The following is an 18397-nucleotide window of genomic DNA, read 5'->3' as shown; positions in this document are numbered from 1 at the left end:
ACCGGCACAACGGCAAAAAAAAGATTATAGAATCTAAGATTGAATAAAAAAACTAAATTAAGGTAGACTTTTTTTATTGTTAGATTAATTCACCAGTTGATAAATTAAAATACGATTTGATTTGCCATTACATGTTCTTTGATTCTTTCCCAACATCATAACCCATACAGTCGCATTGCATCCCAGCCCCCTCCCCCCTAATGCCTGGACATACCCAAGGCTATATACACAATTTTGCACATTTTCTGGGTTTTAACCATTTTTGGTGTTACTTCTTATTAAAAGTTGATTCTAAATGAAAAAAAAAAAATAAAAAAAAAAAAACACAAAAAAAAACAGCAAAGTTTCGTAAAAAGCCTGAGGCTATATCCATTAGAGGGGGAAGTGGGAGACAATTGTTAAAGGAACATTATTAGACTTGGAAATGGCTTTTCTGCTGAATCGAGTAGTATGTTGTCTTTCAGCTAGCAAATCAATAAGAAACACGGAATGGATGTTGAAACGTTAATAATAAACATTAGGTCATATCCTGTATTGTGTGATATACGCTGCAAAGAATACAAGGACGTGAAAATATTGAGGATGTCGCCCATTTTCTTAACGAATGCCAGCAACTTTTTATATTATGATGAAATATTGTTGAGGGTTGTAATTGGGAGTTACCGGTTAGCCTGAACACGACTGCGAAAATGTCAATCAGGCAGTTATGTAAATGAAGCGTTGTCATCTATGAGTGAAACTTGATATCCATGTTACTTTTCTTGTGGATTGTATTTAAGAATACTGTTCTGTATGGCCTGTTTTTTGGCTTATAATAAATTATTATTATTATTAAAGGAAAATGCATGGAAGGAGGTGGTGGCAGAAAATCCCTGTTCCCTCTGTTTACATTAGTATATATTTTAGGACTACGTCTGGCCAATAGAATATTCACAATGTAATACAGATTCTTCAATTAAAGCTGAAATAATTAAAGCAAAAAAAAAAAAAAAAAAAAAAAAAAAAAAAAAAAAAAAACTTCAGTGCGAATTGCAAAGCGATTTTCGTTTCGCCCCACGACCTAACTTTTTCACAAGCAAGTTTTTGTTGTGCAGTGTCAGAACTTAGCTTTAGTTACAATTTTAGAATGGAGGGTGAGTTCTTATTCAAATGTTTAATTCTAAAAGCTGTGTAAACTTATGGCCCAACCACTTGTGCAGTGTATGTATTTAAAAGTACTTTTATGGGATAGCTGATAAAATCTAAAAAATTGCATCCTGCAGTTCGTACACGGAGTACTACGGTTATCAAAAAGGGAAAAAAAGAAAGCCAACTAAAGCCGTGTAGGTAAAACTGAAGAAAAAGATAGAGATCAGTTTTTATAGTCATAATCAATTGAGCTATAACATAAAATTGAACTATAAAATAGCAGAGATCAAAGTTAACGCCCATTCCCTTTTCTATGATAAATGGAATACAAGTCTTAAAAACTATTGAAGTTATACCTGAAGGTTAAAAAAAAATATCTGATGTTTTTTTACCCGTTTCCAGAGTTCCATTAACTCTAAGGTGGTCCAATTAGTGATTTGCAAAACTATATATTTTGTATATTATGCGTAAAATAAAAAGGACCACCAGTACTCGCTAGAATTCAAAAATATCTTTTTTTGCCATGATGTGGTCAAGGACATTAACCCTTAATTTCGCCAAAAGTTTCTTAATAAGGTAGATACCAGGAACATAATTTGCTATGGGGCGGAGGGGGCAACTGCCCCCTCCAGACCCCAGTTAACCCCCATAATGAAAATTTTATAGATAATCAGTAAATTTGTCGGTAATATTGTTTATCTTTATTCATGCCTACAGTTTCTTCCTTTGAGTAATGTCCCACAAGCTTGCAAACTTGTGGGAAACAATTGAACAGTTTTCATTCGCCAGAAATTAACGAAATCCCCACTCATGTAAAGAGGATTTGGACTGATCCCAAATAATCCAAATGTTATGGTTACTATTAATCCAATGGAAATGTGATACTCGAGACTAGGGTACAAAATTAGACAATCCGGAAATCGAATTTCCCACCCTCCTACAAAAACAATTTCTAAGGTCGAGAGTAGATGATTATTAGCACGACGTCTTGGGTCATTAGCTAATGTTTCTAAACAGTTGGCTAGATATAGGTGGTGAAAGACAAACTTTGAGACAGGAAACACCGGGGCAACAACAAAAATTAAATGTGGATTTTTTTTTCTTTTTCTAATTACTTATAGTGCCAAAGTTGGAACATCTTTCATCTGTACCTTCAGTGACATACTGTAAGGTTATTTCAAAAAGAGGCAGACTCAGGAAACTATTTGAATTGGGAGGGGGGGGGGGTGGCCATACGGATTGTTATTGTGTAAGCAAAACTAGTAGGCATTTTCACTTCTACAAAAGTGGTAGCCTAATTTGATTTAGCAAATTATTTGAAATTTTGCTAGAAAAATTAGCGGTATTTCCAAAAAACTGGTAATTCAGATTTACTAGAAAGGAACAGGATGAAAATGACTGGAAAAAATTACCGCATTTTGATAAGAAAATCTAAAGATCCAATATACACAACTGCCACGTCTTTAATATAAATTAAATAAAAAAAAACAAGTTTTTTAACTGAAAGTAAGGAACGACGTTAAAACTTAAAACTAACAGAAATTATTCCGTATATGAAAGGGGCTGTCCCCTCCTCAACGCCTCGCTCTTTACGCTAAAGTTTGTTATTGTTTAAAAGAAATAGAGTTGTGAGAAAGATCAAACTTTAGCGTAAAGAGCCAGACGTTGAGGAGGGGACAGCTCCTTTCATATACGGAATAATTTCGGTTCGTTTTAAGTTTTAACGTCGCTCCTTACTTTCAGTTAAAAGACTTGTTTTTTTTATTTAATTTTTGAACGTTTTTGAATTAATGCAGGTTTTGATTTTGGCTCATTGTACATGAATAATAATTAAAAATTGAATATTAATTTTACTTTTATTTGGTTAAATGGCTTTCTCGAAACCTGTTTAATTTTATTTACGAACGTTTTTATTAGTAATAAATATACGTAACTTACGAATTAACTTACGTAACGAACCTCTATATTCTTATATTTTTAATACGTATATAAGAGGGTTCGCCCCCTAGTCAATACCTTGCTCTTTAAGCTAAAGTTCAAATTGTGTTCAAATTCTTTAAAAATGACCCCTTAATCACAAATGCCGTTAATTAGAATAAATAGCTCTTATGAAAGTACTAAATGATCTTTGGCTTAAAGAGCGAGGTATTGACTATGGGATTAACCGGATCATATACGTAATGTTTTCTGTCGTTTTAAGTTTTGATGTTGCTCCTTACTTTCAGTTAAAAAACTTGTTTTTTTTTATATATAATTTATGATCTTTATTTAAATAATGCTGGGAAATGCGGCGCCCCCTCCATAGCAATGTCCCTTCCACCATGAAAACTTCCTTCATGGTAAGATCCTCCCACATAACCCCGACCCCCCCCCCACTACCAGAAAAAATCCCCTCTGAAAACGTCTGTATAGTTCCCAATAACCAATACTAGCCTATATGTTAACACTGGGTAAAGTTCATAAATTTCAGCCCTCCCCCCGGGGACTTTGGAGGATTAATTCCTTCTAAAAGACATAGTTATCTTATTTTGGACCATGCTGAATAAAATGGCTATCTCAAAATTTTGATCAGGAGACTTTGGGAAAACAATGAGCGTGGGAGGGGGCCCAGTTGCCCTCCATTTTTTTAGTCACTTAAAAAGAACACTAAAACTTTTAATTTCCGTTTGAATGAGCCCTCCCACGATATTCTAGGACCACTGGGTGATACGATCACCCCTGGGGAAAAAAACAAACAAACAAACAAACAAATAAACACACATCAGTGATCTTTCTTCTGGCAAGAAATGCAAAATTCCCCATTTTTGTAGATAGAAGCTTGAAACCTCCGCAGTAGGGTTCTCTGATACGCTGAATATGATTGTGTGATTTTCATTAAGGTTCTATAACTTTTAGGAGGTCTTTCCCCCTTTTTTCGAAAATCAGCCAAATTGTCTCGCGTAACTTTTGATAAGTAGGACTAAACTTCATGAAACGTATATATTTGAAATTAGCATTAAAATCTGATTCTATTGATGTATCTATTGGTATCATAATTCCGTTTTCTACAGTTTCGGTTACCATTGAGCCGGGTCGCTCCTTACTTACAGTTCGTTATCACGAACTGTTTGATTTTTGTAATTAATAATGCCCAGGTGGCATTATCTCACCAACACCATGTGTAGCATTCTCTGGAAGAGCCCTAGACTATCAACAATAATCGGGGGCCATAAAAATAAAAGGTACTGCGACTGTTTACGTCTTTTGTAATGATGAACATTGTCACAATATATATATATATATATATATATATATATATATATATATATATATATATATATATATATATATATATATATATATATATATATATATATATATATATATATATATATATATATATATATATATACTAGCTTATTCCACTAGCTTAGATTATAGGTTTGTGCGAATTTATGCTTGTATGAAAGTGTCTTTGTTTTTGTGACCACGGCCCTTTGGGCTTTTGTGTCAATAAATTCTATTCTATATATATATATATATATATATATATATATATCATCAGTTGGTGACATGGTGATATTAACAATGAAAAAAATATTAGTATCAACATTCCCTTGTTTTCAGATTTTGACCTTTTTTCATTTTTGTTTTTGTTACTTTTTTGCTTGTGTTCTACACATCATGTCTTGGCCAGACCTATGAAATTAAAAATATCTGCCATGGCCCATGGCTGTGTCGTGCCCTATCTGCGGCAAAATACATAGAGCCTACCACGACGAAACCAGATTTGTCATGTTTACTTTCGCACTTATGTTTGCCATATCAGTGCCCCATTCTATAGCTTTTGATTAGCTTTTATATTGCTTTTTCGTGTACTTTCGCATAAACACAAATTCGCAGGTGCGTTGGCTATATTTCTGGTGCAGCTGCTACAAAATTTGACAAAACATTAATATAAACTGGTGAAGCTATTTGAGCATTAGTTACTAGCTCATCCAAAACCCCCCATAAAATCGGTTCTAAAGCTGGTGTAATTAAATGAACTAACTATGGCAAGTTTGTTCGCAGTGGAGGGATAAACTTTCGGTTCACGCCCCTCAGAACCTTCTGTAATAGAATATTTCTGTAACATCTGCCATATAATAATATATATATATATATATATATATATATATATATATATATATATATTATATGGCATGTATGTATATATATATATATATATATATATATATATATATATATATATATATATATATATATATATATATATATATATATATGCATATAATATTAATTGCTCACATTTTGTTTTTTTTTCAATTTTTTCAGTTTGTCCCAAAATTTGCCCTTTCCTAAATCAATTAAACTAAACATAACTGCTACAAAATCCTCCACGGTGTTTCAATTTCTGACGTCTGCGAAAATAAATATTATCTTTTTTCTTTTATACTTATCGTGTTGAAACAGCGTTTGATACCATTTTCCACAAGCAATGTATTAGCATCTCTTGTTTTGTACGACGATTAAATAAAAAACGAGTTTTTTCAACTGTAAGTAAGGAGCAACATTAAAACTTACAACGAACGAAAATTATTAAGTATGTGAGGTGGGTTGCCCCATCCTCAATACGTCACACCTTACGGTAAAGTTTGACTACTTGTCTCAATTCTTTAAGAACGACTCCTAAAACACATGGGCCGTTTGAATAGAATAAAAAGATTTTTTAAAAGTTCGAAAATATCTTTGGCGTAAAGAGCGTTGAATTGAGAAGAGGACAACCCCCTCATATACTTAATAATTTCTGTTCGTTTTAAGGTTTAATGTTACTTTCAGTGGAAAAAAAACTATTTTTTTATTTAATTTCTGATCATTTTTTAAGTGGTGCAGAGAAATCTGGCTCCCCCTCCATGGAAAATGCCCTTCCCGCACGGAAATCCCTCCATGGAAAGATCCTCTCCCGTAAACCCCACTACCAGAAAAATTCTCCCAGAAGAAAAATGTTTGTATACTTCCAATAACCAATACTATATATAAACAATGGGTAAAGTTCACAGCTTGTAGCCCTTCCCTAGGGGGCTGTGGGGGGATCAAGTCATCCTCATAAACATAGTTATTAGATCTTTCAACTATGCTGAGCAAAATGGTTATCTCAAAATTTTTATCGGACGACTTTGGGGCAAAAAGGGGCATTGCAAGGGGGCTAGCTGCCCGCCAATATTTTTGGTTACTTAAAAAGGGCACTAGAATTTTTGACTTCTGATCAAACGAGCCCTCTCTTGATCTTCTAGGATCACTGGTTGGATAAAATCATCCCTGGGAAAAAACATAAAAAAATAAATAAACACGCATTCGTGATCTTTCTTCTTGCAAAAAATGAAAAATTCCACATTTTTGTATATACGAGCTTGAAACCTCTAAAGTAGAGGTCTTTAATATGCTGAATCTGACGAGTGCTATTTATTAAGATCACTTGATGTTTTGGGGTGTTTCCTCCTTTTTTTCAAAAATTGGGTAAATTTTCTCGGACATGAATTTAGATGAATTTTATAAATTTTGAATAAGCATTAAAATTCGATTCTTTTGATGTATCTATTGTTCTATTGTTATCGTAACCTTGTTTCTTAAAGTTAGGTTATTATTGAGCCACATTGCTCCTTACTTACATAACACAAACTGTTTGCGAGAGATTTATAGAGCCTCTTCTAAAGTTCTTCGTTTTTTTTACCAATTTACTTTTATCAATAACAACAGTTAAATTTCTTGGAGTATAAGTCACGGGGCCTCCTACAACTGGACTGACCGACCTCCCTCTATTCAGGTTATCATTTCAATCTTTAGGTTTGATGCATCCGTTGAACCTCATATAAACTAAATGCCTTTAATTAGGAAACTCTCAAAATTACCAAAGCTAGCTCTGTCTACATCGCATATGGAGAGAAAACTTCTTAGAAGAAGGCTAGAGGATGTTTTTAAAGAGGTTCAGTAACAGCGCGTTAAACCTTGCCCTTACAGATGCCAGAAGATCTTTGGCGGTATTAAAGCCTGCCATGATAGCTCTATTCTAGCTTCTCTGAAGTGCTGCCATTTGGGAGCCCCAGTATACCGTGGGGTGGATAGTCTAAAGCAGGGATTTTATAGAAATTTAATCAATCTGGATGAAAAGAAACTTTTGCAGCAAAGAATTACTCCAAGGTGTCTAGTGAAGGAAGATCAGATCAATCAAGTAAGATTCTAAGGAGAGATCTGCTCAGAAATGGAGCGGTTGTCGAAAATATCTGAATTTTTGCATGTATAGAATATTAGGATGTTTTAGCAGTTTTACTGAGGATGAAGAGTTTACTGAGGAGATTTGGTTTTACTGAGATCTTCCACAAAATTTTATACAAATGCCACCCCTACATCTCCATGTTAAGAGCTTACCATGAGCTTACTGAAAAAAGAGCTTACCATGAACTGAAAGTAGAGCTGTAGGTGACTCGCGATTTCCTGCAACATTGGCTGCAACACATTGATATCTTCCGTTATCTGCTGAGGTAACTTCTGTAATCAATAGGCTTCCCGTTGTTTCTAAACGGACCCTAAAGAAAACAGATACCAAATTCAAAAAAATGTTTCCTCTAACAGGAAAACAGCGAAATTTATTTTTCCGTTCCCTGAAAACAACCATCTCAAATTTCCGCTGAAGTTAATGCTGACGTTACCAAATCTAAATTGAAAATGGTTGGCTGTTATCTGCAGGTCACTGAAATACTTTTCGCAAAATGCGTTTTTTCTCAATACGAATTGTTGCTTGTTTTATGCTAAAATCGAGAACTTTAAACAAGAATAACAATAGGGCCGTTCTTTCACTAATCTTTGTGCTAAGATCTTGCATGTTTCGAGAAATAACGCTTAAAAGTGAAATCTTAGCAGTAAGATCTTACATCTTATTAGCGTTCTTTTGCAAACGTATTTCATTATTCTGCTCTGGTCAGCGGTCTAAGAACAATGATGAGTGTATCATCAAAGTTCTCTCATCATTGTTCTATATGGCAGAAAGATGGCGTCTTTCACACTTTTTGCTAACATCAGTGAGCTGTAAGATCTTAGAACAAAGATGAGTTAAAAGAACAGAAATCTTTGTAGAAAGATGTGAGACCTTAGATGTAAGATCTTAGTGCAAAAGAATGGGCCTAATATTATATTTGTACCACATCATTGCTTATTTGATTCAAAAATTCATATTTCTTCTATGTACCTACGACACAGGGCCAGATTTAGCTAGAGTAAGCAAACTACTCTCACTAAACTCTTGGATTTACGTCTGTAAATGCCAAACAGTTGATTTAACGTGGACTTGAATGTATTAGCAACATGAGCTGAACCTTTTTGTGATTTTGAAACAATATTTTACTACTCAGACTAATTAAGATAGTAGTTACCATTCCTGAATCAGCTACAAATGATAATTTTTTCTCAGAAGCCAGTTTTATTTAACGCGCATTTCATTTTTGGTAACTATGGGCCGAGGTTCGTTCTTTACTAGGTTGCTGCTATTGCTGCAACCAAGATCCTTTGGCTGCACACAGTGAGCCTCATTCATTAGTGACTAGATCCTCCTGATTCCTATAATGCGTGTGTAAATAGAAGTAAGAATTAGGGCTAGCAGAAGGAGATATAATTCTTCTTCTTTTTTTAGACTTGAAGACGAGGTTTTTTGTCTAGTTACCGATAAATTTAACCAAGCATAACTGAGAATAGTTTTTTTTTAAACATTAAAACAGTTAACGGAAAAAGAGTCTCTGTGATAAACTATGTGCTTTCAGTGGTAAATCTAGACAAGCTGCTAGAACGGGTTGTCAAACTGTCAAGGAAAACGGGGTATTTTCACACAATAATTATGGAATATTTGAATTAGATTGGTTTCTACATTAGAAATGTTCGGTATTTTATTCCTGTCATTCTAAAAGGTACCTAAAAATCACAAGAAGAAACTGAATTTTCATTACCTATCTAGCCTACAGTCATTACCGTCTACCCAGGTACTCAGGGAAGACTTTTGGCCGAAAAAAACTTATGGTTTTCATGCTACACTGATGAATTATTTGAAATCAGAATGCTATGAATAATACAATGCAATGGATGTCATAGAAGGATGGCCTAGATGAAGGCAAAGGTAGGAGAAAATGATCAGGTGGCCTCTTTTTCTCTTTTGAAAAAAAAAACGGTTAACAGTAATGATTTTCATTGACTAAACCAATTTTAGCAGACTGGGAGACTAGATTTATTATCCAAAAACATATAATTAAAAAATAGATATATCATCAGAAAATAGATAACCGTAAATAGATAATCGTTCAAAAATATATTTTGGTCAAATTAACAGAATAATATTATAGGTTTTGAACAGTTGACTTTTCGTTTAAATTTAGAAAACATTGTACTACAAGATTGGTACTCTTATTTCATTCGCAACCTCATACAAAACTGGCTTGAACCAATAAAAACATTTAATTCCTGTATCTCTACATTTTATGTTCAGAATTTTAATCTCCAAAAAATTAACTTTTATTGCAGTTGAGCTATGCTACATAGTTAGTTCCTTTTAGCGTCAGCAGTCGTAATAAAAGATATTAATTAAACGCCGGAGAAATTGGTTTCTCGACATAAAGATGAGATTAAAATTTTGAAGCATGTCTGAAAATGAAATGTAAGAATAACAACTTCAAAACTTCAGGAAAGAAAGGTATTAATTATTGTTGTTTCTTGTTTTCAGTATAAACAGTGGGAGACTATAGAATAAATTTAAACAATGTTCCTTTCAATTACAATGTGTTCTATTGCAAGCATATTTTAATTTGGATGTGGAGACACCTTTATGTAGTATTGTAGCGTTACGACTATTTTTAGATTTGGTCTACAGATTGGAAGGGGTTTGGTTACAGGTTGGGTTAAAAGGTTTGACCCCCCTCTACAACCCGAAATTTTCACCCGAATCGTAAAAACGTAACAATAATTCATATAACAAATTTTTGATGCATTTTTTTTTAGTTTTTGTCCCCCCCCCCCAAAAAAAATATAAATACCTCTCGAATAAAAATCATGGATACGCCGTTGGTTCTATTGCATGCCAAGTTTAATTTGAAATGTAGAGATACCTTCATACAACATTGTAAGGTTACAACTATTTATAGGGCTATATCGGGGAAATTAATTGGAAATACGTCAACTTAGCTTGAACATTTTACCAAAAATTTTCTGCTTGAAAACAAGGGGGACATAGAAAACTAGGAATATACAGAAAACTTGTTAGTAGGGACCCAAAGGGCTGTTTTTTGCGAGATTCACTGAATTATAAAGTCAATTTATTTCAAGATTTAATGTCATTAGTAAACTATTCAAATGTTAAAACATCAGTCAAGGAGAGGATGTAGCCCTATAGATTGATTAATCAAAAAAATATTTTCCGAAAAAGAAGTGTTTCAAAGAAAAGTAAAGAGTATTGTTCAACTCTAGACCATCTGAAATTGAGTCATGTGATAATTAAAGTTTAAAACTATCTAAAATCACTATTAAAGAATAAATGAAACTCAAAACGAGCAGAAATCAAATAAACAATCATAGCAAACAAACATACAATGGGCACTAATATAAACAAATAAATAAATCTTAAAACTAGTAAAACTAAATCAAACATTCAAATCAAACTTAAACCGAATAAAAATCACTACAAACAAGAGTTTGGCTACTGTCCCCTTCCCTAACTGTAAAAGTCTAAACCCAACTGAGGCATTTACGTTTTACCGTATTGAAAACTAAATGTCTCTTGAACAGTCCTTGGAAGGAACTAATAAAATTAAACTGAATATTTAATATATAATTATATTAATTGCTTAAAGCTCAGAAATTCAAGATTTTATTTCACTATGATTTTTATTTTCAGTATTTTAAGTACGAAAGAAAATATTTGTAATCTAATTCGTTTTCAGTAAAACGCAAATGACGCAGTAGGCTTAAGACTTCTACAGTTAGGAGAGGGGGAAGGGGACAGTAACCAAATTCTTGATTGGCGTGACTTTTGTTCTCTTTAACAGATCTAATTTTGACTATCATGTTAAAAATAGTCAAAAGCTCAAATAACGATGTCTATGGGGATGACACAACCCTCCACAGTTTTAAAGAGGGATTCAGAACGCTATAGCGTTGCCTCTGATAATGTTTGAACTTTGATAAAAAACATCTTATTATTCTAATGTTTAGTTAGAAAACTTTTATCGTAAATCAGTAAAACCTAGAAATCATTTAAAAACACACAGATAATTTTAGGTGGCTTTAGAAATTCTTCCGAGATTTAGATACCAAAATTTCAAATTTCTGTACATTTTAACACGTAGTCTGGGTTTGGACCCTTTCTAAGAAACTACCTGTCTATTATTTTTGTTTTACTTGTCATCATTTTTAGCACAGAGGGGGAGGAGATATAGTCCTTATTCCACCTATTAGCAATTATATTAAACAGCAATTATATTAGCAATCCATAGTCTTGATAAGGGCAATCAAGGCTGTATTACCCACCCACCCCGCCCCCGAAATTTTTTTTCTGGCTCGTAGAAACGTAACAAAGATCCATATAAACAAGTTTTTGATGCGTTATTTGTAACCCCCCCCTCCCGCGCTCCAAAAAAATCCTGGGTACGGTCCTAGGGGCAATGGATTTTCGACTTTTTGAACTCACCGAGGTGTCATGCTCACAATATCAAGTATGTGTCCATCCTTCTTCCAACGAACCTGTGGCTCAGGTTGACCCTTTGGTGGTTCACAGTCCAGTAAAACAGTTTCACCTTGAATGGCTCTGACAGGCTGAGGAAGTGCGCGGAATTCCGAATGCAAATCTACAAGAAGAAGAAGTAGTAATTGGGCAATCAAATCTAAAGATACAATGCCAAAGGGGAAAAGATGAACTGAATTTCAAATACACCAAATATATTTAATATTGCTATTACCTTAGTTGGGTTAGCTCTGTGACATGGTTTGTTGATTAGATTATAAGGGGCTCTTCCCTTGGGGTCTCTGATGCCTGTACACTTGGTGTGCAGTTCAATTTTGGCTTCATTTGTTTTAACTGTGCTTGCTTGAGAGTGCTTATCAGCCCATTTCAACCTTGCTTGGCCATTCATTGCAGTGCCTGCTTCTGATATATGCGCATGCTTAATACAGGGTAGCCAACTATTGACAGAAGCCACCCCTCTCTGCTTGTATTTGTATTATTTGTTTGACTTTGCTATTTTGTCTTTTTATTTTTAATTTAGTGGTGTTTTATTTGTCCTGACTGACAGGACAGTTAGTGGTCCTGTTACCAATCTTAGTGTAAGGATTCTGGCCCTAGGCGTAGAAGGTACAAATGATACCAATAAACCATTGACTTTTGGGAGTGGAACAGTTATTGCAAAAAGACTGTTTGAACACCTCCAAAAATATGAGTGTAGGGGCCATTATGGCTCAATGCTAGAAAGACTTGGACCAGATGGCTCTATTATCATAATAGCTGCAAACTAGTCAGTAGCTGCTGCTATACTTTCTATTTCAGATGTAGCAGTAAATGGCTGTAAGGTGAAGTTTGTGCTTGGTCCTAGCTCCAACCCTGCTGTAATCCGAAACAGAAAAGGCATTGTATTTATCCCAACTGAGGAGGTCACCCATCTGGATGTTTTTGTCGAAGAGGTCCCAGTTGACAATAGAATACAACAAGTTACATAAGCCTTTAAAAACCCACCCAAACCCATCAGTTATCCCTTTAGTTTGCACCTTCTATCAGGATGTTCAGCTTCCTCTGCTTTGGGTGCAAAAATCTTTTGAAAATCTCTTGTTTGAGGTGCAAGGTATACATTTAAGCAGTTTATCCCCCGGGCAATACAGTGCTTAAATTTCCAAGGTTTTGGCCACATGGCTTCAAATTGCCGCAGAGGCAGAAGATGCCTACTATGTAGTGGACAACACACCCATAATGAATGTACCCAGCCAAAACAGTAAAGCAAGATCAGGTACTCAAGTGCCCTGCGATGGAAACCATGCTGCTAACTCCAAGGAGTGCCCAATACTGATTGCAGAGAAAGCTATTGCTACTTACTCATTCACCAATAATGTCCCCATGAGGACTGCTGCTGAGGTCTTGAAGAAAGGACTTCCAACTCATACAGAACACATCCCCATGGTACACACAGAATATTTCACTCCACTGACTCCTAATCAACCTTCAGTTGAAGAACTGAACATGAAGTACATGACCATGTATGAAGGTGTTACAAAGCAGATCTCTGATCTAACTCAGACTATAGCATCTATTTCTGAACTGCTCTTTAAGTTAGCACCAAAACATTTTCAAAATTCAGTCTGTAGCCTGAATAACTCAGTTGAAAAACTAAAGAGAGATGGTTCAAGCCTTCCCACAATGTCAGCAGATACCAGCAGAGCTGGCACAGCAGAAAGGAAACGTAAAGGAAAGGAGTCTATACCTAGACCAGAAGGTGCTAAAACTAGGTTACAGAGATCTAGGTTTAGCCCCTTCTCGGACAAATGACTAGTTATCTCCCCACTGTTTTTCCTTGATTTTGGCCTGGACGACCTAGCACAAAAATATTAAGTAATTTGGTTAAAAATACTGGTTTGGTTCATTCTCTTAAATTTTTCCTGCATGTTTTTTTTTAGAGTTGTCTTATTTGTGTTTTATTTGTTTATATTTTGATTTAGGTGACAGGTTACAAGTTATTTGTATTATTTATTATAATTGAGTTGCATAAGCATTTTTAATTGTTGTTTGATAAAGTAATTTGCATCATTTTGGTCCTGTTTATAAATGCTGGCAGTTGCTGCTGGTGAATAACCCCTATAAATAGGAAGATAAGTGGTAGATGGTTCCATATTATTTTAATCTTGCAGGTCATGTTGCCCCTTCCCATATCATTTTATTTTAAACTCATCCTATTTATTATTTTATTTGTTTTATTATCCTTATTTTATCTCATTAACTTTCTATATCTGGAAGTATGTGATAGGTTATAATGTAAAAACGTATTATTTTATTATAATATTGTTGTTCACGTAATTTAATTGCTGCCTGACAAAGCATAGTTGCATTATTTTGACTCCTATTTTCCAATGCAGGCAGTTGCTGCAGGTGAATAATCCCCTACCAATAAAAAGTTTAGGGATTATCTAGTTCAGTGAATATTGTATGAAGTGACACCCAAGCAAGCTAGTGACTACAGAAGGCATAGATAAACCAAGTGTTACTTATGCATTATACGGTACCCACGAAAAAAGTCAAGTTTGGTTAACGCTGATGAATAAAATAAAATAGGTTGAATATATAATAGTTTAGAATCAAGTTTGGGCAATATATTTCTACATTAGGGGGGTGGGGATAAAGCATAGCATATATTGAATACGTAACCTAGCCTAGGTACCTTCCCCCTCTCTAAACCCCAGAAAACAACAGTTTAAATATTGTAAACTCAATGAGAAGCCACGCTTTACGATCAATTTATCTCTTGGAAATACCTGTTTGACTGGTTTCCTTTAGTATTTGCTTGTATAGTCTATAGCGGTGGGTACCGAATAATGCATAAGTACCAACCAAGTGATACGAACGCATATGACCTATTGGTTGAACGCGTATAACCGTAAACAACTACAACAAAGATACAATAGTCTACCTTAGGCTACTGAATATATTTTATAGCCTTAAAGACTTGGAATATAACGAAAAATGAAAAATAATTTTTGATTTTTAGGCTTTTTAGTCATTTTGGAAAAAGAACCAAATTTTGAAACAAAATGGTAGTCCAATTCTTTAACAACAAACATTATTTTCTCTTGGCACATTAAAATTGGGCAATATTCTTTTTTTTATGTTTTTCGGTTTGATGCTTCTTATGGATAGGGTGGTAGCATAAATTTCGGAGGGGCTCATTCAATTGAAAATCAAAAGTCTTAGTACTCTTTTCAGAATAAAAAATGGTTGGAGGGATACTAGTTCCCCCACGCCCTGTTTTCCTCAAATGTATGCGATCAAGATTTTGAGCCATTTTGTTTAAAATATTCCAAAGCTCAAATAACTATGGCTCCGGGGTTGACAAGACCCCCAAACCCCGTGGGCAAGGGTTGTAAGTTATGTAAGTTGCCCATTGTTAAGATATAAGGCTTATATGGAAGGGGTGGTCGTATAAACTTTGGAGGAGGCTCTTTTGATTGGAAATCGAAAGTTCTAGTTTTGAAATTAAACTGTGTTTTGCCACTGCGTAAAGTTTCCACTTTAAAGCAGGTTGCTGTTAAATCATAGTGTTTGGAACATAATTAGAAATCATAGTGTTTGGAACATAATTAGAATACCTAAATATTTTATAAAGCGAGAGGAAAAATACAAGAGTAATCAAACTTCCTGTATTTGGATGAAACTTTAATATATGATTATTGATACTACTAGCCTATAGCAATTACGGTGAACCATATTTTATCATACCATTTTACAAGTGATTCTTTTTTCAACAAAAAATTTAATCATTCTCTTTAATTTTACATATTGATTTTGAGATGCAAATTAAGTACTCATGAACATTAAATCCCTAATGCAGCATAATAATTTAACATCTGCCATATCTTTCGATGATACGAGACTTCAAATATCCCAATTGGCGTTCAAATAGCCCTTAAGCTTTCGTTGCTTAAGCTAAAAAAGGGGACCGAATCTAGTCTCTGAATTTAGTTAAGCTGCCTTAATTTAAAATGGTAATTCACTTTAATTTTTACATAGTGCTGATACACGCCTTAAATGTGTTAGACTTGGAGCAGAGAATTGCAATCTATGTAATAATTTGTCCCGTAGTATCGCAAGATTATCAAGCTTTTATTTTTATTTTTTCTCTGCTTATCTTTTTTTTTACAATTTATTGCTATTTTGGGGATGTATGAAGTGTTAGGTTTCGACAGCATAATTATGAAGAAAAAATATATATTGTGTAACACGCATACTATGACATAATAAATAAGCAAAGAAGGGTGAATCACAATCAGACCTTTTAGCAGTATACTTAAAATGTTACATAAAACAGTCAGCTCCTGTGGATGAAGTCCATACCCACCCAAAAATTTGACCAGCAAATACTTATATCTTAGCTCACTAGAATTATATTTTGAGAAGAAGCGAGCATAAATAAATGGTATAGATATAGTGGTCTGCCCCTTCTAAGGAAACACTATAAAATTCTGAAAATTAGTTTTAAATATTCAAAAATACTTCCATTTATCATTCCTAAAAGCGAATTACTTTTTTTTTGCTCTATCCCCACCCAAATGTGCAAATATATAGTTATGGCCGTATCCAGGGGGGAGAGGTAGGGGGTTTGAGTCCCGCCCTAAAATGTTGGGGTGAGTAGCCCCCTCACCCCAACAAAAAATACCCCCCTGATAAAAAATCCAGGATACGGCCCTGTATATAGCCGAAATTATATATAGGCTACTTCGTGAATTTCCCGTTGCTTGTTTGCCGTTAAATCAAATTGAAGAAAAGAGTTGACCAATGGAAAATTAATGGAGTATATATAATCCTTAAATTCTTTAAGCTAGCGGTAGCTGAATAACAAGAGCAGGGCGGGTTACAAATACAAAATTCACCTAAGTAAAAAGTTAGTGCATTTATATTTAGGCCAAATTGCCTTTTTAAACTTTTTTGCAAAAAATTATTTGAGATAATAACTTACAAAAATAAATAAAAGAATACAAAAAAAATCAGTTGACAGTAGTGAATAATGACTAGGAGAAGGAATACGTGTCACAATCTAAGTTAAATTTGTAAGAAAAAGTTTTTATATCAATAGCCTATATATGGTATTTAGTTCAATATTGATTCAATTTGTAAAACATTTTCCGCAAGAATTATTTTCATGAATTATAACGAGCTGTAAAACTAGGAAATATCAGACACTTACGTAAACTTATATATATTTTTTTTTTTGAATTAAAAGGAAAAGTACAATCTTTCCTATTTTAGTGAAAAGGATTAAATTAATGCACCAAAAAATACTAGAAATCAAAAAATACAGGAAAGTTATCATTTGGGCGCTTTCGAAACTAGGTATATCACAAGGAGAGGTAAAATCGAACACGAATTACGTGCGCGTTCTATCAGTATTTAAAAAAAAGAAAAATATTATTCCTAAAAGATTCAGCTAAATCGAAGTTCTACAAATTTTTGCAGAAGAATTACTAGAAAAACGGTCAAAATATCACCAAGGATAAAGACAAATTGCCTGAGACTAGCGATAAGTCTTTAGATGTCGTTAAAATTGATCACACATGCTTTTCCCTTATAGGATAAAATACATGATCTTATTCAAAAAAAGAAAAAAATCAACATTATTTACATTCATTTCAAATAATATCTTACCCTTTCTTGATTAAAATGTCACCCAGATACGTCATGTAAAATATTTATCAGACACGCCTAAGTGCCCCATAAATTTTCAATCTTCGAATTGGACCCAAATGCAATCTTTAGAACTCCCCCAAGTTTTACGAAGTGTGAACATCCTTTCTAGATATGGAAGACACATTGAATCTGCCATAATTCGTTGAGTAATGGTCCTCTCTTCTTCAATGGGGAAATTTTTTGGCAAAGGAAATAAGGAAATCAAGACATTATATGTCCTTCAGAGTTGGGGGGGCACTTTACGATAACGAAAGACCAGTCAAGAATTATTGATAGACCTGATTTGTGGTGTAACCTGTTTTTTGGGAACCCAAAGATAAAATGATCAAGTCTTCTTGACCAGGGGCTCTCAATGGAGGGGTGCACGGAATTTAGAGTATAGAACAGAATCTTTGGGGTCGACTTGAGAAAGTTCTCTCTATAATACTATCAAGTAAGAAAAAAACTTTCTCGAAAGTTGTTTAATTTTACATACGAACGTTTTTATTAGTAATAAATATACGTAACTTACGAATTAACTTGCATAACGAACTTCTATAAACATATATTTTTAATACGTACATTAGGGAGTTCGCCCCCTAGTCAATACCTCGCTCTTTACGCTAAAGTTTTTTATTATTTAAAAAAATGAAATTGTGAGAAAGAGTCAAACTTTAGCGTAAAGAGCGATGCGTTGAGGAGGGGACAGCCCCTTTCATATACGGAATAATTTCTGTTCGTTTTAAGTTTTAATGTCGCTCCTTACTTTCAGTTTAAAAAAAAACTTGCTTTTTTTACTTAATTTCTGAACGTTTTTGAATTAATGCAGGTTTTGATTTTGGC

At 34.1% G+C, this 18397-nt stretch overlaps 1 protein-coding gene across 1 annotated transcript in view; it reads right to left on the bottom strand.

Moving 5' to 3' along the window:
• LOC148954037 (protein sax-3-like) overlaps positions 1 to 18397 on the bottom strand; it is a 174407-nt gene that overhangs the window by 98917 nt on the left and 57093 nt on the right. The window contains exons 5-6 of the mRNA XM_089085753.1: positions 11828 to 11984; positions 7561 to 7691 (exon numbers count right to left, since the gene is read on the bottom strand). Coding sequence (XP_088941879.1) covers positions 7561 to 7691; positions 11828 to 11984 — 288 coding nt within the window. The remainder of the gene's footprint in view (positions 1 to 7560; positions 7692 to 11827; positions 11985 to 18397) is intronic.

This window comes from Artemia sp. Qi Xiang Cuo, chromosome 3, assembly GCF_049724085.1.
Source record: "Artemia sp. Qi Xiang Cuo chromosome 3, ASM4972408v1, whole genome shotgun sequence".
Lineage (NCBI taxonomy): Eukaryota > Metazoa > Arthropoda > Branchiopoda > Anostraca > Artemiidae > Artemia > Artemia sp. Qi Xiang Cuo.
This window is presented reverse-complemented; position numbering and strand designations above follow the sequence as displayed.